Source organism: Diospyros lotus, chromosome 5, assembly GCF_014633365.1.
Source record: "Diospyros lotus cultivar Yz01 chromosome 5, ASM1463336v1, whole genome shotgun sequence".
In the NCBI taxonomy this organism is placed as follows: domain Eukaryota; kingdom Viridiplantae; phylum Streptophyta; class Magnoliopsida; order Ericales; family Ebenaceae; genus Diospyros; species Diospyros lotus.
In genome coordinates this window covers 31548728-31569896 of record NC_068342.1, presented here as the reverse complement: position 1 = coordinate 31569896, position 21169 = coordinate 31548728, and the positions used below count along the sequence as shown (strand labels likewise).

The following is a 21169-nucleotide window of genomic DNA, read 5'->3' as shown; positions in this document are numbered from 1 at the left end:
TTAAGTGGAAACAGGTTATGGATGATGAAATGACCTTTTTAAAGGTCAATGAGACTTGGAAACTAGTTCCAAGACCTGATAAGCAGAAGTTAATTAAATGTAAATGGTTGTTTAAGCATAAAGAAGGGATGTCTCCATCTAATCCTCTAAGATTTAAAGCAAGACTTGTAGCTAAAGGTTTTTCACAAAGAGAAGGAATAAACTACACTGAAATCTTTTCACCAGTAATTAAATTCAAAACCATACGTATGATGCTTGTTGTTGTAGTGCAATTTGACTTAGAACTTGAACAAATAGATGTCAAAACTGCCTTTTTACATGGAGACATAGATGAGATAATCTACATGGAACATCCTGCTGGGTACATTGATAAAAATCATCCTGATCATGTCTGCTTACTCAAAAAATCATTGTATGGATTAAAACAATCTTCTAGGCAATGGTATAAAAAGTTTGATAATTTTGCTATTGAGATTGGTTTTAATCGAAGTAAATATGATAGTTGCTTTTACTACATACTATCAGATGCCCCTATTTATCTTTTACTGTATGTTGATGATATCTTGATTATTAGCAAGTCCAAGTCAAAGATCTGAGTTAAAGTCACTTTTAAACACTAACTTTGACATGAAAGACTTAGGACTAGCTAAGAAAATCCTAAGGATGATAGTAGAAAGAGATAGAAGTAAAAGAAAACTAAAAATACACCAACATGATTACCTTCTTAAAACGGTTCAAAAATTTGGTATGGCTGAGTGTAAAACTGTCAGTGTTCCCTTAGCTGGACATTTTATGTTGTCTAAAACTCAGTGTCCATCATCTGAATCAGAATCTCTCAAAATGGAAAATATACCATATGCAAATGTAATAGGGACCATAATGTATTCCATGATAAGCACTAGGCCAGACCTAGCATATTCAATATTCCTACTAAGTAGGTTTATGTCCAATCCTGGAAAAATTCACTGGAAAGCTTTAAAATATGTATTAAAATACATTAATGGTTCATTACATGTTGGCTTAAACTTTGAGAAAAGAAATGACACACTTGACCTAGTAGGATATGTAGATTCAAATTTTGCAGGAGATAGGGACTCCCGTAAGTTCACCACAACATATTTCTTCACATTGGGTGGCAACTACTTTAGCTGGAAGTCTCAGTTGCAGCCTTTGGTTGCTCTGTCTTCCACTGAAGCTGAGTATGTGGCGGTCACTAATGCTTTCAAGGAAGCTATCTAGCTTCAAGGTCTCTTGAGGGAAATCAATCTTCTACAAGGTAAGGTCAAGGTATTCTCTGATAGCCATAGTGCAATTCACTTATGTAAGAATCATGTTTATCATGAAAGAACTAAACATATTGATGTGAAGTTTCATTTTGTGAGAAATCTAGTAAGTAATGGAACTGTTGTAATCCTCAAAGTATCTACAGAGGATAATCCAGCTGATATTGGGACAAAGGTAGTAACTGTTGCTAAGTTCAAGCATTGCTTAGGCTTACTGAATGTTGAAGTTGGTTAATCCAAACCAACCAGAGCAATGAAGGTAAGGATAGAACTTTGCTGCACTTATTGGTGTTTGATCCCTTGTATCGTTGATGCTTCAAGGTGGAGATTGTTGGTTGTGAAGCACACAACGACACCGTTTTTCACTTAAGGACCCGGGCATGAGGGTCAGCTGCAACCATTGCCACGTGGCAGTGGAGGGCAGCTTGGCAACCGCCTGGGCATCCTTCATCTCGATCGTGCTTCTTGTCTCGTCCTTGTGCAATCTAGACTGTCGATGCTACCTTTTATCTGGTGCAATCCAAGCCCTTCAAATACATCGTGCGACCCCTATTTATTTACTGTGCATCGGGATGTGTAATTGACAGATTCGAGAGAGAGAGAGAGAGAGAGAAAGAGAGAGAGTGTGTGTGCGTAGTCGCTTAAGGCTTGAAGGGGTCTTTCTCATTCTTGATTCAGACTCTCTTCGGCTCCTTCTGGTCTTCTCTTTGGTTCGAATAGGGTAAGTCTTTGATCTATTTCTTGTTATGATTTTGAGGCATTTTTGATAGAGAACCAGTCTCTAAAAATAAGAGTAATTGTGAGGCTTGTATTTAGTGTGTTTGTAAACCCTATTTTAACTCCGATAGTGTAGTGAGCTCTCCTTTACCGGAGCTCAACGTGGACTTAGCCCTTTCAGGTGAACCACGGTAAATCTCTCCTGTTGATTCTGCTTTCCATTTTATTCGTATTTGTTTGCGGTGTATGTTAGCTTTCGATTTTGACTCTATTGAATGTTAGAAAAGGTATTTTCAATGATTCAATGTATGTGTATGTGTTTGGATTGCTCTCTGCTTGCGCAACAATAAACTACACCATGTTGAACGAATGAAGTAATGTATGCATGGCAGTGTTAATAGACCATCTCTTGGCAGATGATGCTCTTTTCTGGATACTGTAGTGGAACTTCTAGAAAAGTAGATAACAATCGCTAAAGAGAAATTAAAAAGGGCTAGCATTAATACTTGTTCGATTTTCATTTCGACAACAGAAATTTCACAACAGACTCATCCTTGTCTGGTCTCATGATGTTGGTTCCATATTCTTTGATTTGAGGTAGTAATTTTTCATTCAAAAGCAACACAATTTCTTTTCCCTACCAACCATATATGATTATTAATAGGCGTAGAATTTTTTTTTTAGAAATTCTTAGAAAGGTCGTTTTCATTATTCCTTTAAGAATACTTCTGCAATTATTTTTACTTGTTGAACAGTTAAATTCAAGCTTCCTTCAAATGGGTATAGATGGGACGTGACAGATCAGTTTGTGATCAAATTAATTGTTATGCCAACAAATCAACCTTTCACTTTTTTTCTTTAAAAGGAATATATGAGGGTCAATCCTTTATTCTACGGAAGTTGTTACCAGGATTTATGCGTGCAAACATCTACTGTCTAGTCAGCCGAAAAACTAGGACTATATTGAACCTGCTAATCTAAGATATTAAATGGCATTTTTATTATATATTCTGATTGATTTGGGTTCATACAATTATTTGTGATCAATGTTTTGATGGATTCATGGGATCTATCATGGTGAAGAACTTGGATTCTACATATCATAGTGTACAAAATTACACTCTATTTCACAATATATAATGACTTGGACATGAGGGCAAGTATCGAATGAGGATAGAGGATAAGGCTCTTCTGAAAATTTATTAAAAAAAGTAAGTAAATAGGTTAATTAGGGCCTATTACATCCCTAGGGCCCCTTGGGACTTCCATTGGATCCAACGATTTTTTGCAACTATTGGCAATCTTTAAGTCTAAGTTGTCTAACGACAGTGATTGCTATGGATCCAGTGATTTTGGACAGCATCATCCATAGTGTTTTGTGGTTTGGAGTTTCTGATATTTTCTATGTAAAAGACTTTGGATGATAGCATCCAAGTTTTACCATGTGTCTACCTGGAGGTCTTACACACTTCATGGTCACTTTGGCTAAACAGCTCCTAGATAACACCACTGGCTTATATGCGGCTATATTTTACATTGTCGTTTATTGTGGGCACTAGTGTCACCATCTTGTTGATCAAAACATTGGCCGTGACACAAAATATTGTGTTAATGATTCCATGGAATACATTCAACTGCTCATTTTATTATCTATACATTCCAAATATGACCTATGGAATAAAGAGTTAGTTCATTTTTATGGGAAGTTCAAAGTTAAAACCACCATCAGTTGCCTCTTGGAATCTGCATAAAGTAAAAAAGCTAACCACTAATTTGTAAAATATTAATATTAATTTTAAAGCAGGTCAACTGAGCAACTAAACATTTTCTAATTTTTGTGTTACTCAACAACATCAAGTTAAAAGAGTAAAAACATGCAAAATTCTTTTGTTGCATGGTGTAGTCGATCTAATCACTACAAGAAAAACGGGTTTTAACGACAGGGAAAAACAGTCGTTAAAAGTTAATTTTCGGTCGTTAAAAAGTTGTAACGACGGAAATTTTCCTGTCGTCAGTCGTCGTTATTGCCTCCGAGGATAAAAGTCTTTAACGACGGGAATGATAAACCCGTCGTTAATTGTATTAACGACCGTATGATTCCCGTCGTTAAAAATAATTATTAGCGACCAAATTATAACTCAATAACGACAATATTTCCCGTCGTTAATAGTGTGAATAATTAACGACAGTATAATTCCCGTCGTTCATAATTATTAACTACTGAATTATAACTCAATAACGATAATATTTCCCGTCGTTAAAAGTATGAATAATTAACGACCATATGATTTTCGTCGTTAAAAATAATTTTTAGTTACCAAATTCTTTAATAATAACGACAGTATTTTCTATCGTTAATAGTGTAAACAATTAGAGACTATGATTTTTGTCGTTAAAAAATATTATTTACCTACCAAAATATAGAACAATAAAGACAGTATTTCTCATCGTTAATAGTGTAAAACCAACGATTAGTCATCAATGACGACAACATCCTGTTTTGATGAAAACCACCAAACCTATATATCATTATCCATATCAAATTGGAATAAAACTCATAAAATTAAACCTGTCATTCAACTAATTAACTTCAAAGTAATATATGTTCAACCAAAATAAAAAGTATCATTATCCATTAGCATTTACACACCAAAAGTAGTATCTATACAGGTGTTAATTGCCAACAAACTACACCAAAAAAGATGTTTAACTAAAAGCAACACTTTGATAATTGTATATACTATACAAAAATGTACACCAAAGCACTATAGTCAAATAGTTGATTGAAATTATAATTATAGAACTGTTCATGTAGTCCAAGACAGAAATTGCTTCCTTTAGAGTTCTGTTGTTTCATTGACCTGCAAAAAAAAATAAAACATAAAATTAGAGTCAAAGATCGATGTGTTCATGTTTTCTTTATAAAAGATTACAAATAGAATTAATAAAACACAAAAACGTCTCCATCACAAGCTACAAAACATACAACCATTAAAATGCACCAAAACACAACAAAATTTCACAAACACACTCTAAATTTTGTAATTGATGCTATCTGTACAAGACTTAAATGCTCATAAGCTTCTAAGTAAAAAAATTTGCACTTACAAGGATAACAATTATTGCAATATAATTTGTTAAAAAACAAAATCTACAACATTCCCAGTGTTCATAAGTGCTTTGTTATATAACTAACTTTGTCATATTTGGAACAATATTATCAATAACTTTCACATTAATATTTTGTTGAAAGTTTATGTAAAATGATGTAAAAAAAAGTCTAAATTACCATAGATGGGTAGATGATGTGCAAATGATACTATCAGTGATGTTTGCACTAAATGATTTACCTACTCCCAGAATCAAGCACTAATTAGAAAAAGGAAAATAAGATGATATCTTACTAAGGACAACCACAGCAGGTCACCAACAATAGGAAATAGATTGAGAAGTAAAAAGACTAAACAAAACAACAGAAAGCAAATAAAAGCCTAAAATTGAAGAAAATAAATGCAAACATTCTCTAGTGGATAGCACATGAAACACGGGAAACCATTGCATAGTGCATACATTTCACACTCTAGTCTATCAACTAAGAACTGTGGGCTAATCCATTCCTCCCATTGTTTATAAATGAAAAGATAAACCAAATTAAAAATGCCTACAATCCCCTGAATAATCCAAATTTTGGCATATTGAACCAGCTAACAGCTTTCTAATTTCAGCAATGTTATATATCATATAAGCAAGTCAAAATATGCAACAACCTCAGGAAATTTAGGATTTCATACCAAAGAACATATGAAATCCTAAACACTTCTAATCAAGAATAAAAAAAAAAAGAAAAAAAAAAGACATGCAAACAGTGAAATGAAAAGAGGTTAGTGCGCTATCTTATCCTATCAAAAAGAATTACAATTGTTTACAATGCTAATAAAATTAAAAACTTAAAACTATAATTATGTGCATCAAAATGTATATATATAATAAGGATAATCCCCGAATGAAGCAGATAATTAAACTGTCAGGCAGGGATAAAGCCATAGAAGGAATGAGATTCCAATGCAACTGTTAACTTGCTGGGAAAACATAAAAGTCCCTCATACAAACTGAAACAATGTATTTTGAGACATAACATATTCAAAAACCTTGCATGGAAACAACTAAAAGCTTACTATAGTTGCCATGAAAACCTATTTAAAGCTTCTTTAACCAAATACAGAGACAGCAAAGCTCAAAATAGATCAGAGCACTTCTTTAGACATGATGCAATCCTTAAACCCAAACAATGAGAAAGAACAAAACAATGCCTTTAAAGGGATGTACAGCCAGAATTTCTGGGAGAAGTGAAAGTTTTAACATGCTAGTTTTTTTTTAATTTATGTTCATCTAAACATAGTGAATTGGAAATAACAAAAGCACGAGATATTGAAGGTCATTGGAGGAGGTTCACATGAGCAATATAAGCCTCCATGAAGCTTCATTTCCAAAGAAACAATAACAAAGCCCTAGGAGACAAGACTACTTTGAGTTACAGTTCAATCTGTAGTACATAACTATTGAAGGCATCATATCACAACAATAACCCCAAAAGATAGTGATTAAATAGATAAATTAGAAGGGGGGGGACACAAAACAAAGGCCATCACTAAGAATCAAAACTGCACGAAACAAAATCTGATTTCCCTAATATTGAATACAAAGCTTCCAAGATCCAAAATCAGATTGCTTAAGAACCTTACCGTACAACAACAGTATGTTCTGGTCCCTCATTCTAAATGCATCATTAAAACTACTTAATTTGGTAACAAACTACATTCTTAATGATAGCAAGTACATTGGCAATGACTCATTAACAGAAACAAATTTGATATGCCTTAGGTGTAACTTAAGTTTTCGGGGGCAGGGGAATTCATAACATTAATACTTTTACAGGACACAAAAAATCCCACATGGGGAACTTATTACATTAATACCTCTAGAGGACACAACAAATACCAAGTTAAGTAACCAAAAGACATAGTAGAAAATCATTTGTTATGCCAATGACACTCACTTTTTTAAACGTTGCTATTAATTTAATGGAAACCTAGCCTTGGTCATCCATCTTCTGCCACAAGTATGTATCTTTAATTAAATTCTTATTACTGCAAGGAATAGATAAGAGCATAGATCGTTCAATTCCTAACTAAAAATAATTAACTAGCAAATTAGCAATGATTACCAATGAAAAGTAATGAAAGCCATTAATAAGATACCTGAAATAATAATCTATCTGATTCAATATCTTAACAGGCAACTGTGGGTCTGGGACAAGAAAAAACATTGCAGGGGGTGATATTGGCGACATAAAAGGCATGGCTCTAAATGAATCAGGTGGTGGACCTGTAACATAAAACAGTGGATGCTGCCCTTCTGCAAACAGATGGGTACATTTACTGGAACATATATAACTAACCTAAATCGGTAATATACAAGTATAGAAATATCACACAAAATATATATACAAAAACATCCAGAACAAGAAAAGAACCTGTTTCGAACATCAATGACGTCCTCGTGAGGCAAAAGCTGGGGCAGTTCGTCGTAGACGCGATTGGCCCCACCGTCGACCCAAACACGAAGATATGCTGCTCTACACCGACAACAACAACAAGAACAACGAGACGGCGGCATCGATCAGACAACCAAATCGCACGAACACAACAAAATCGAATGAACCAAGAGAGAAAAAGGGGCGTACCGTACTTCCAAAGCAGAGGAGTGAATCGGGGGAGGCATTGATTGAGCAAGACGAGGGCGTAGGTCTGAGGGTGTCCGTTGTGGGCGGGAATCGAGGGGAGGAGGAAGGTGGATGAATGAGCCGTTTGAGATGGAGATTTAGCGACGGCGAGGAGGCCGCGATGGAGTTGGAGGTTGCGACGAGGTAGCAGCGATGGAGTTGGAAGCGGCGGCAACGTTGAGGCGGCGGAGGGAGGCGGCCGAGAATGCAGAGGGTGAGACTGTGATTTGGGGGATTAGGGCTTGGGGGAATTCTGATTTGGGAATAGGAATTGGAGGGGAAAAGGCCCCTGCTCACGCCAACATTTTGATCTTTTTTAAATATTTAATTGTTAATTAATAAAAATAATATTAATAATTATTTAATTAATAAAAATAAAATAATTTAACATTATGGTAACTGATAAAATAAGTTAAATTATTGCATCAGATTAATAATTATTTAAAAATAAAATTATATTATAAATAAATCTATTAATTATAATAAATTTGTTTGATATATTTTATTATTTTTAATATATTTATAAATTTTTAATATATTTTATTATCAATAAATTAAAAAATTAATTTTCAATTATAATAATTTAATAATTATATTTATACATTTACAGAAAAATAATTTATGAAATTAATATTAATAATTATTTCATTGATAAAAATATAATAATTTAAGATTATAATAATTGATAAAATAATTTAAATTATTACATCAAATTAATATTTATTTAAAAGTATAATTATATTATAAATAAATCTAATAATTATAATAAATTAATTTGATAAATTGTATTCTTTTTAATATGTTCATATTTTTTTAATATATTATATTATCAATAAATAACTAATGCTCAATTATCATAGTTTAATAATTATATTTGTGCATTTATAGAAAAATATAATTATATTAAGAATTGCTTATATAAGTGTTAGTTAAATTTTAATAAAATTTTTTATTATTTTATGCTTTGAATTAAAAATTTTAGTCATTAACGACGGGAAAATAGTATATTAACGACGACTTATTTTACCTGTCGTTAAAAGTTATCTTATAACGACGGGATTTATATTTAGTCGTTAATAGTATTACATTAACGACCAAAACTAATGTCGTCGCTAATTTTTGGTCGTTAATGCCTGTTTTTGTTGTAGTGAATATATGTAAGTGTGTGAAAAGAAAAAGTTGGTTCACTAAAAACGGAGACAAGATGAATAAAATACGTACATCACTACATTGAGACTACAGATTTATGTAATCTTCCTACCAAGCAGCCCATGTTCCAGGTAGAAGCACTAATGATAATTCCGTTTTGATCCAAGAATTTGTTCATTATATGAAGAGGGAAAAAAGGCAATGGAGGTTTTATATTATCTTATCTTATGGCATTAAAGCAGTTGAATTATTCTTATCATTTGACTCCTAGGGGTTGAATTATTCCCCCGAGGGAGGGCTCGGACAAGAATTCCCTCTCCCTATTTCAATTTATCATAGCAAATGAGAATATGTCAAGAATTCTCGGTAACACAGCTGAGGTGAAGAAATAGCAAGCGATCAAGTTAGCCTGAGATACCAGCCCCATTACCAACTTATGTTTGGGAATGACCTGCTTCTTTTTAGCAAAGCAAATAGATCAAATCCTAGAACATCACTTGTGTTTGTATCAATGCAGGAGATTGTCAAGCCAAGAAGCCAACGATGGAAACAAAAACTATCTTCCGTTACAATTATATATTGGCCTTCCAATGTTTGTGAGAAAGTCTAAGGCTAGTTCATTCCATCATTTGCTAGAGGAAATGAAAGGCAGATTAAATGTTCGGAAAGGTAAGACTATTATATGGTGCGAAGAATGTGTGCAATCAGGTCGATCGCATGATGTGCGAGTTATGATGGGAGACAAAGATGAGAACGCTTCCTTACATATGAAATATTTGAAATGGTTCCGTAGAACTAAAGAGAAGGGGGGCCTTGGTTTTGGATCCATGGAGAAATCTAAGAGTGGTATGACGTTGGTCAAGCTGGGATGGAGAATGCTTCTCATTCTGAGTTGCACACAAGCAGAGACCGGATATGGATTATGTCCATATAATACGGTAGAGGCATCTACTTTATGGAGGTTGGAAATCGAGCTTCAGATTCTCATATGTGGAAGGCTATTCCTAAAACCAGATCAATCATCACGAGAGGAACTTGTAAGCTGCTCGGTAATGGTGCTTTGATTAAGCCCTAGCAAGTCCCATGGAAGAGATTGGCTAAAGCTTTGGAAGATAAATATGCATAGCTGGCACAAGATGTTTATTTTGAGAGTGGCGGAGAATGTTTTACCTACGACTCAAGTGTGACACCCATAACTTACTTACATGCTTAATAATAATAATATTCATATGAACTTCGAGGTTTAGGGCAAAAAAACTTGAGAAACAAGACTTTTATAAACTTAAGTAAAGTTTCAAAACATAATAAAATTCAAAGTAGGTTTAGTGTATGTATAAAGTTTGACACTGAAAACATGGTTTCAACAGAAGACAGAAAGACTTCGCGAATATGCTTGGTAGCAATAACAACCATATAGAGAAATTCGGAACTTAAAACCAAATCCAAACCTTCTTTAAATCAAATAAAATTCCAAAACACGCTTTATGGCATATATATAGAAAAAGATCAGAGTTCAACCTTGAAAGCTTTGATTCAAAAGGAAACTAAAACTTAAATTCTTGAAAATTCTTTTTAAATGAGCCACCACGCTCCACGTCCACGTCCCGATCTCCTCAATCATGATCACCTGGGGGGGAAAACATAAGGGGGTGAGATTACGCAAATCTCAGTAAGTACAAGAGAACTATCAAACGTATTTAAACATGACATAAACTTGCAACACGAACATATAACATAAGAGGACATGATAGGTTCTACCAACTTGTAGAGGTAAGAACCTCTGTGCGTAGCGCTACTAAACCCCAGTCCCGTAATTTGCTTGAGAACATGAAACTTGCTTGAAACTTAACATGAGAAACCACATAAACATGATTCATGAGCGTGCTTAAACATCGTAGATAGTTCATAGTGTACTTACCTTAACTTGGTTGGAAAGGATCCAAATTTTTCGGCGAGGCTGTTTTGCTCCTGTTTCTATACCAAATTTGCTCATTCTTTCTTCAGAATTTTTCCCTCACTCTCTATCACAAAATCCTCTCTTCTGATTCTCTCAACCTTGCCCGAATTCTTATAAAACTTGTGAACTACCTTAAGGCCTATTTATAGACATTTTTGGCCAATCATGTTTTGTCACATGTCCCATCATCATGAGACCTCATTATTACCTTTCATGTGTGGCCAATAAATGCTTGCCACATGTCCTTAAGATAAGGTTTGGAGACTTTTGTAAACTTGGAAGCTAAGTAAGCTTTTTCTTGACCAATCACACGATGCCATCTCAGGGGGTCATTATGAGCCATCATGTGATCTTATCTTATCTTCCTAATGACCAATGGAAGCTTGTCATGTGTCCTTGATATTTTGAGCCTCACATGCTTAATTACATTTTCAACACTTCCATCATTACATCTCACATGGTTTAATTCATTTTTCTACATTTTCAATCATTACTCCCACATAGTTAATTGATTTTCTACATTTCCCATCATTACACATTTAACTAGTTAGCTATATTTGGTTACTTTAACTACTTAGTTTGAGATATTTTAAGGTTTCAAGAACTATACCTTAGCCCAAACTTTTTGGATAATTTACACTTAGGCCCTTGCAACTTGGTCCCCAGGCTATTTTTAATTGCACATTTTGGCCCTCAGAAAATGGATAAATTACGCTAATACCCCAAGATTTTAGATAAATTACACTTTTACCCAAACTACCATATTTACGATATTGCCCTAGCTCAAAAACTAAATTTTTATCTCAAGACTTTTCATAATCCTTTGAAATATCCTATTTCTTCAAGTATTTGAATCTAAAAATCTCAAATATTATATCATATTTGAGTCTAAAAATCTCTGAGTGTTACATCAAGAGTCGGAAAAGAGATTCCCTAATCCTTATATTGAATAGAAGTTTGTTGGGCTGAGACATACATGCACATACATGCACACACATACAAAAGTCCCAACCACCTCTAACACAGGAAGATAATACCAAAGACAGTTCCCACAAAATAGATCGAAGCAGAACAAACATAAAAACAGTAAAAGAGGCACAAGATTTTTACCGTGGTTCACCCTAAAATAGGGCTACGTCCACGTTGAGTTCCGATTTAAGGGAGCTCACTGCACTATAATAATGATGATAGATACACACCCTCAGCTCGTCAACACTCCATACAAAAACAGCAAGGCAAGTAAGTAAAATGGTAACAGTAATAGCTTACAACCATAAACGAGCCAACACACAAGATCTGTAGGACTCAAACAGCACTGAAGGGTAGGATGACAGCAGTAGACGGAAGAGATCAGTGAGCGCCAGTGTATCTCCATGGATCGCAGCTAGGGTTTAAGTAGCCACGAGACAGGATAGGTTCTGGAGAGAAGATCGGCAGATTTAGGGCTAAGGGTGAGATGCGGTTGTAGCAAACGAAGACCAAGTCATTTATATGGGAGAGCATTGGGTGGGCCGCGGAGTTAACAGATCGCGGAGGTTGCTGAATGGGCCAAGCCCAATTGCCATCCATCCTGCAAGGCCGCGGGAGGTTGCTAAATGGGTCAAGCCCACTAACCTTCCATCCCGCGGCCCTCTTTGAGTTGGGGCTTCACTATCAACAAAGTTGCTACATGTGCAGCCATCACTTGGAAACATCTCTCCACCTCTTTGTTTATTGCCGTGTGGCTAGAGAGATCCAAATTTTCCAAATGAATATACATATTGGATTTTGGCAGATAACATGCAAGGCTGAAAATTACTGATGCTCACTCCTAAAAGATTATGCCCTTATCAAGGAGTGATCATTATCCTATTTTAGTATACTTGGAAGTGGCGAAAACCTTGCATCAACCAATCAAACACGTCTCTAACCTAATTTAAGATGTTTTCATAACTTGGTTGGAGCACATAAGTGCAGCAAACATGTAACCAAAACCAGGCACACATCTATCTTCAAATCCCCATGATTGGCTCCTAATAATGGTGTTGTCAAGATGAATATGGATGCTGGTTTCAGTCAAGGATCAATGTATGGAGGAACTTTGGTTAGGAGAAATTCTGGGAAGGTTCTCCTAGCTCAAGCTTGTGTTAAAGTATCAATTATCTGATCTAGCTGCAGAAGTAGAAGTTGCAAGATTGGCATGTGTTCTAGGAGATTAGCAAAATGCGTTCAAGTTTGTCTTGAATCAAATTCCAAAAGGCCTTTAGACAACATACATCACTTTCTAGCTGGCTGGAGCTTGCAGTTCGCCCACAGGGAAGCGAATCAAGAAGCTCATAATCTAGCAAAATGGGCCAGGTCAGGTGAACCAAATTTAATGGTATCCTCTCCCCCTTGGAGCTTCCCCTCTTTGTTTCTCTTATCTGGCTATCAGGATGAAGCCCGGTTGTGCTTCCTGGGTTTAGGTTTAGTCTCCAGAACTACAGGATAGTTTGTTTTGCCATTTCTGTTGGTTATTTCTCCAGCTCCTGCCTGTTCTGATGTATGTTCACCAGAAAGAAAAAATAGAAATCACATGGATTCTATCTAGCTTATTACATTGTTTATTATTCAAAACGGCACAATCAAAATGATACATTAGCAACTGCATATCAGTAAGTGTTGATTGCTTTGTTCTTGTTGGAGACATGAAGTTGATAAGCATTGACCAGTAGTAATGGTCATTATCATCGCTTTCTCCAGATGCTTACCTGCATACCTTCTTATAAAAGAGACTGCATACTCCATAAGGACCAAGTCACATGGCAACATGATAGGCTCGTGACTCGGCAATCCATACTCTTCCTCTGCCAGTCTCAACAGCTCCTTGAATATTCCATTGCTAAGATAAGCCAAGGGAACTACAAAGCGTCTTTGATTGGTAGTGTAGACAACAAAATGACCCTCAGCAACTATTGGAAAGATAATTCTTTTCCTATTCATTACAGCTAGTCTCTTCCACTTCCCTGCCATTGTGATAAGCTTCTCTAGCCTGATCACGTTGTTTAACTTCTCTAGTAGGAGTGCAAGGCTCTAGAAAGATACAAGATGATGATGATAGTTGAAAGATAGAAATGGTAATCTCATGTGGCAAAAGGCAATGCAAGTATACCACATATTTATAGGCCAAGACACACACTCACAGGGCCTGAAAAATTTGCAATTAACAAAAGTTTCTTGTACTTGGCATCAAGTAATGACAATCCGTATGCTTAGTAATTTAAAATTAGCTCTGTTTTTCCTGGTACAGAAAGTTATGTACGGACAAGCTGTGTGCTTAGTTATTCTTGACTTTATAGTTAGTTGATAAGTTAATAACTAGGATTAAAAAATATTCTACTCCTTGCTGTGGAATGGTCTCATCTCTCATGGTGAAAATATAGGTAGGAACTGAAAAGCTACAAGTCTAGCTATGATACTGGCTACTGATCTAAAGATCCATCTGTACTTTTTTAAGAGACAAGGCGTTGATCTATTGTTCTGCTGTTCTGAGTTTCTGATTTTTCTAGGTAAAAGACATGTTTCTATGGTAAGCTTAATCTTGTTTGGTGCTGTTCGGACAAATCATTAATCTATGGTAAGCTTGAAGTTAATGATCATTTCTTGTACCTACAACTGCCAGTCCATACAAAGATTTTTAAAGACAAACCGAGTGTTTTTTAACATTGGATTTCTTTGTAGTTAAAGCATGTTAAAGACATTAAAAATAGGGATTATATTTTATATCATCCATACTGCAGGATGGCCTTGGGACCTCCATGGGATCCAATGATTTTTGTAGCTTCTGGCACTCTGAAGTCTATTGACAATGATATCTATTGATCCAATGATTTTTGGACAGAAAAGGCCTTTGTACTTTTGTTAGATGACAAATCTTTTGAGTGTTGTATGGTTTTGAGTTTCTGATATTGATATGATGGCATCCAAGTCTTATTAGCTCCCTACCTGCTGGTCTTACACATCTTCATGGTCACTCCTGCTAAACTGCTGATCTTATATGAGGCTATATTTTGCATTATCATTTATTGCTCGCAACTGTGTCACCCTCTTGATGATTGAACCATTGGTTGTGACCAAAATATTGTCATTGATTCCTTTGAATAGATTTGGGACTCAGTTGCTCATTTTATTAACTACCCATTCCAGATATGAGCTTTGTAAGGAGTTTTTTTAAAGAAAGTTCAAACCATAATCAGCTGCCTCTTGTTATCTGCTTAAAAACAAAAAAGGTTAACTACCAATCTGTAAAATATTTTAAATGCATGTCAACTGAACAGCTAATCAGTTTGTAATTTCAGTCATCTTTCAACTTTCTTAAGTTAGTAAGATAATGTTTCAGGATCATCCTTGGGCTTAATGACATAGTTTCCTCTATGATAGCTGGTGCTTGAGATTCTTCTATAAAAACATGCACAACTCTTGTCATTTGTCATTTATCTAGGTACGAAGACAAAGAGGAATCGTTGCTATGATAGAGAAAATCATTTATCACCGCCATGAGATTGCAAATTTCACTAGTCTTCCCTCAAAAAACAAAAAGAGAATGCATATGTGATTTGGTATTGGACTGTACTAGTCCTATTGGGCCCAGCCCAACGATAAGCTCATAGCTCTGTACTAGGCCCAGGCCCAATCCCTAGGGCTCATCCCATTAACATCAACTTAGCAACATTCTCCATTCCCTCAGCGCCATACCCAAATCACCTAGGCCAACGGCAAGCCTCAACTACCCCAAGATCCTCAGCTTCTTACTCACCTGCAACAACCAACGATATGCAAGGGACCATCCCCTTCTCTTCTATATAAGCTAGTCGGCTACTGGCCAAGGTATGTTCTTTGTCTAGTCTACAAAAACTCTGTCACTTTGAACTTTTACTTACTTAAGCGTCAGAGTGCTTGCAGATGTCAACCATCTCCTACCGTGCTAATCGCCGTTCGAGCCCTCCGTCCGATCACCCTTTTTGGGATGGAAGGAATAGGTATCAAGATTTAACAAGAGATCCATGTGCAAGATAGCTAGAGTAAAAACTTGACTGTTTTCAGACAATTGGTTTGGGAAATAATTTCAACTAGTTGATAGAAGGGTAAAATAATTTGATCCCTAAAAACACCATCATGTGTCTGAACTAAATAGAAATCCCCTTCACTACCCATTAATCCGATGAAAATATATTATGTTGAGAATGACCTGGTCCTGATGGCATGTTGGCCATTTTCTACAAATCTCGGTGGGAGTGGTGTACCATCTTCCATGAGTTGGCTAATATGGTCCTGGCTTTTTTCCGAGAAGGCCATATCGCCCAATCAGCTCCTGCAATGTATCCTGTAAGGTTATATCCCAAAGGTTTTAACCATTCCGTTAAAGCAATACCATGCTATGATATTCTCTCCCCACCAAGAAGTCTATATTCCGGGTAGAATCAATAATGGTAATTACATTTTGGTCCATGATCAAATGAAGTGCTAAAAACAAGGAAATTGAGGTCTTATGGGTGTCACTATAGGTGTCAAAAGGGCTGGCCCGGCCCGGCCCGGTCCGGCCCGAGTCGGCCCACGGGCTTTTTAAATGGGCCGAGCCAGCCCGTGGGCTAGAGGGCCGGGCCGGGCCCTTAGCCCACAGGGCCTAACGGGCCGAGCCCGGGGGCCCGGCCCTTTTTTTTATTTTTTTTTAAATAATTTTTTTAAAAATAATACATATAATATATACATATATAAAAATTAATTTGTTTCTTTTTAAAATATTTTTTATCTTAATTCTTAAGTTTTAAATATTATTTCATTATTTTATATACCTTATAATTTTTCTTGTGAATTGATATGAAAAATAATGTACATATAAAAAGGAGAATGTTTATTTATAATTTAAATATATAAAAATTTAACTTAAAAATTTTAAATAAATTAATTGATGGTTATTATTTATATATATGGTGAAATTAAATTTTTTAATATCCAATATCAATAATTACTAAATAATAACAAAATTAAAAAAAAATGAGTAAGGGCCTTACTGGCCTATAAGGGCCTCATAGGCCCGGCCCATAAGGGCCCAACGGGCCACGGGCCAGGCCCTTAGACGGGTCGGGCCGTGGGCCCAATTTCTTTGGCCCAGCCCGGCCCCCCAATGGGGGCCGGGCTGGGCTCGGCCCGTATGAACAGTAACGGGCCGGGCCAAAGCCCGGCCCGTCACGGGCTGGGCCCGGCGGCCCGCGGGCCGCCCGGCCCTTTTGACACCTCTAGGTGTCACGCCCCAAAATTCGTATTCGAGGCCGTGACCAACACTATTTTCTAAAAAGTCGAAGGTTCTAATAGAAAATAGCGAGCCTTACATTACACATGTTTCTTTGACATTTAAATATTTCACATAAAATTATAAAAATATTACCATCATCTTTATACTGATATTGAAGTGTGGATCGGCCCATAATTCATCATATACTTACAATATTCAAAATTTACCCATTTACATAAGAAACTTAAATCTTTCTATGCACAATTGTTCGAGACTTTATGTAACCCACGAATAACACGTAAGTATACATAATCAAAACAAGTAAAATGATGAGTAAAGATTGTTCCCACAAAAATTGATAACAAAACATTTTAATTACTAAAATTAGTCATAACTAATTATATTTGAACAATTGATTACTCAAATAAATTAATCCTTAAATCGTGCAACTAAAAAATTAAACAACAATCACTTAAAAATTAAAATTCAATTGATTAAGATCTAAGATTTTCTAAATTCACCTAACAAATTCACTTTATCGAATTATTTCAATTTTTGGTTGATTAAGTTACGAACTATATTAATCAAGCACTTTAATTTATTTATTAACCTATATCTATGTTTAACAAGTTTATTCAATTAACTTAACTCACTATATGTTTATGTGAATTAAAATTTGAGAATACATTAAGTATAGGTACTCATAACATGAAAATATTCATCACAAATATAATAAAAAATTACACACATAATTACAAATATCCAAGAGTTTATTTCTTACTTATTTATGTCTACCATTATAAGAAATCTCAAATTATGTAATTGGTGATCAAGTAATTACAAATATTAAGTTTAGAATAAAATAAATATAGGTGAAATAACAATCACAATTAAAAATTCAGTTTCAATTGCTTCTAATCCATCTCCATTAAATTCTCCTTTCTCTACCTTTATAATATATATATATATATATGTGCATGCAGGCGGCCCCTTCAATTTCCATTCTTTTCCAATTTGGCTCCAATTTCAATTCTCTCGCACCGCCACTTTGATTTCCTTTCTTTAATTATATTATAATATTACTTTATAATATTAATTTTAAAATTAAAATTATAAATTAATTTATAATATTTTTTTTCTAAATTCTTCAAATTAATTTCTTTTAAATGTTTATTAAAAAAATTAAAATTATGTAAAATTTATATAAACACACATTTTAAATAAGTAAAATAATATAAAATTAAAATAAAAATTAAATAAAAATATGTATATAATTAAACTCTATCAAATATCTCTATACTTGACCTTTTGCTTATTTTTAAGCAAAGAAGACAAGAAATTAAAAAGCAAATAATTGAAGAAAAAATTATATATATACTTTTATCTAATTTCAAATTTAACTTTATGTTATTTTTCCTATTTAAAGTGCATATTTTTATGAATGTTACATCATTTGAATCTCTTTTTGTAAGAATCAAGCAAAGAAATAAATTCAAGAAATTGGGTTTTAAAGAAGGTATTTTTGATTAATTTATAATATTAATTTTGATATTATAAATTAATTAACGAATAAATATTAAAGAATTAAGAGCAAAAAATCAGCGGCACAATTGAAGGCAGAATTGGAGGAATTGCAATTAAAGAAGAGTCCATTTGGAAATTAAAGGGGCAACTGCATATCTATATATATATATATATATATTATAATGATGGAGAAAGGAGAATTGAATGGAGATTGATTTAGAAGTAATTGAAAAGGAAACTCAAGTGGAGAAGGGGGCCATGGATCTCATCATTGGAATGTTTTAATCCCCAAAGCAGAGATCAAACACAAGAGCAGCAGCTATTCGTTAGAGATCTAATTTATTGGTATGAAACTGCAGAAGTAGGATATATTGGAAGCTACCTTTTCGGAGGAATCTGTTCAAAGGATCCTACAAATACTCATTCCCCTCTAACTAAGATTTGACTGTTGGACATGGATGGTAATTTTGAGTAAAATTGTAGGATATAGTTTAAAAGTTGCATATCAGATAACCCATTCAGTTCCAGATCAGGGTGGTAGCTTTCAGGAGGAAAGAGATTCACTGAAGCGTTGGAAGATCAATGTGCATAGTTGGCTGAAAATGATGTTTATATAGTGCCAATGAATGTTTTACCTACTGCTCAAAAGTTGGCTAGGAGATTCCCTATATCTGATAGAAATTTCAACCTGTGCAGCTTTCCTTTGAAAACTTCTCTCCAGTCTTTGTTTACTGCCCAGTGGCTAAGAGCCATTTGTTTTGCCAAATGGAATATACTGATTGGATTTTGGTAGATAACCTTCAAGGATGGATATCACTGATGCTCAATCCTAAAAGACTAGGCATCGTGGAAAGGTGTGATCCTTAATAGTGTGGTGTTATTTGGAGCTATCCTGTTTGAGCATATCTGGAAGTGGTGAAATGTTTGCCTCAATCATTATTCTAGACATTTTCACAGCTTGGCCGGAGCATGTAAATGCAGCAGCAGATGGGCAGGGAGGTTACCATAAGCAGGCACACATCTGTCAAAATGCCCGTGGTCAGCTCATGGTAATAATTTCAGGCAAGGATCAATGTGTGGCGGTATTTCGGTTAGCAATTCTGGAGAGATTCTCCTAGCTCAAGCTTGTGTTAAAGTAGCATCACCTGCACTAGCTGCTGAAGTTGAAATTGCGAGATTGGCATGTGTTAAAGTTTACCTTGAATCAGATTCCAAATTTAGGTGCAAGAATCTTGAAAGATGCAGGAAAATACCCTCTTGTCCATTAAAAGGCCTTTAGAGGATATCAATCACTTTCTAGATATAATAATTAGAGCTTGCAATTCTCCTACAGGCAGAATGGGGCAGGCAGGAAAATCAGATTTAATGGTTCCCCCTCCTCCTTAGACCTGCCCCTTTCTATTTCTCGTCTGTCAGGATGAAGCAGGGTTTATCTTTTGCTTGTTTTGATGTATATTCACCGGAAAAAAAAAAGAAGAAAAGAAATTGATTAATTACATCAAGCTAAATACATTGTTTATCATTCAAAAAGTTAAAAAGGCGTAATTCACATCAAAAACTGCATATCAGTGGGTGTTTATTGCTTTGTTCTTGTTGGAGACAGGAGGTAGATAAGCATTGAGCCGAAGTGATTGTCATGATCACCGCATTCTCCAGATGCTTATCCGCTTGCCTTCTTATCAAGGAGACTGCATACTTCAGAAAGACATGGTCACATGGCAATGTGATAGGCCCATGACTTGGCAATCCATACTCCTCCGCTGCCATTCTCAACAGCTCCTTCAGTATTCCATTTCTGAGATAAGCCAAGGGAACCACAAAGCGTCTTTGATCAGCAGTGTAGACGACAAAATGACCCTCATCAACTGTTGATGAGTTGCAATTTGATGCATCAACACTCCCAGAAGTTCTTGGAAAGGTGATTCTTTTCCGACTCTTTGCAGCCAATCTCTTCCACTTCCTTGCCATCTTGATAAGCTTCTTTGGGGTGATCATGATTTTATATTTTGCACTAGGATTACAAGGATCTGGCAAGATAAAATATGATGATGTGAGTCAAAAGAAAATTGGTAATCTCGTGTGGTAGATTGGCACTCCAAGGATACCATATATTTATAGGCCTAGACACACAGTACTCATAGCGCTTGAAAACTTTGCAATTAACAAAAGTTTCTTGCTTTTGGAGCCATTTGAAGAGAATCCATAAGCTTGTACTTACTGTAAAAAGGATAATCCATATGCTTAATAATTAAAAATAGCTTCTACTTTTTTTGGCTGTTTATGAAGTTATGTAAGGACAGGCTAGGTGCTTAGTGATGCCAGATTTTGTGGTTAGTTGATACGTTCATAACTAGGAAAGGGAAAAGACGCTATTCTCTTCCTGTCTAGGAATGGTCTTCTGGTAAAAATTAATATTGGCATTGGTGGCAACTGAAAGGCCACAAGTCACAGGTCTTGTTTCTTGCTACTGATCTGAACATCCGTTTGGACTTTTGCTTGGAGACAAA

At 35.2% G+C, this 21169-nt stretch overlaps 2 protein-coding genes across 2 annotated transcripts; both read right to left on the bottom strand.

Moving 5' to 3' along the window:
• Positions 1–13297: 13297 nt before the first annotated feature.
• LOC127802212 (auxin-responsive protein SAUR68-like) lies at positions 13298–13879 on the bottom strand. Its single transcript, XM_052337922.1, has 2 exons — positions 13618–13879; positions 13298–13404 (listed from the first exon to the last, which is right to left on the bottom strand). Exons 1-2 carry the CDS (start codon positions 13877–13879, stop codon positions 13298–13300), a joined length of 369 nt encoding a protein of 122 aa, XP_052193882.1.
• A 6334-nt stretch (positions 13880–20213) lies between these two features.
• LOC127802211 (auxin-responsive protein SAUR67-like) lies at positions 20214–20657 on the bottom strand. Its single transcript, XM_052337921.1, has one exon. The coding sequence runs from the start codon at positions 20655–20657 to the stop codon at positions 20214–20216; it is 444 nt and encodes a 147-aa protein (XP_052193881.1).
• Positions 20658–21169: the final 512 nt, after the last annotated feature.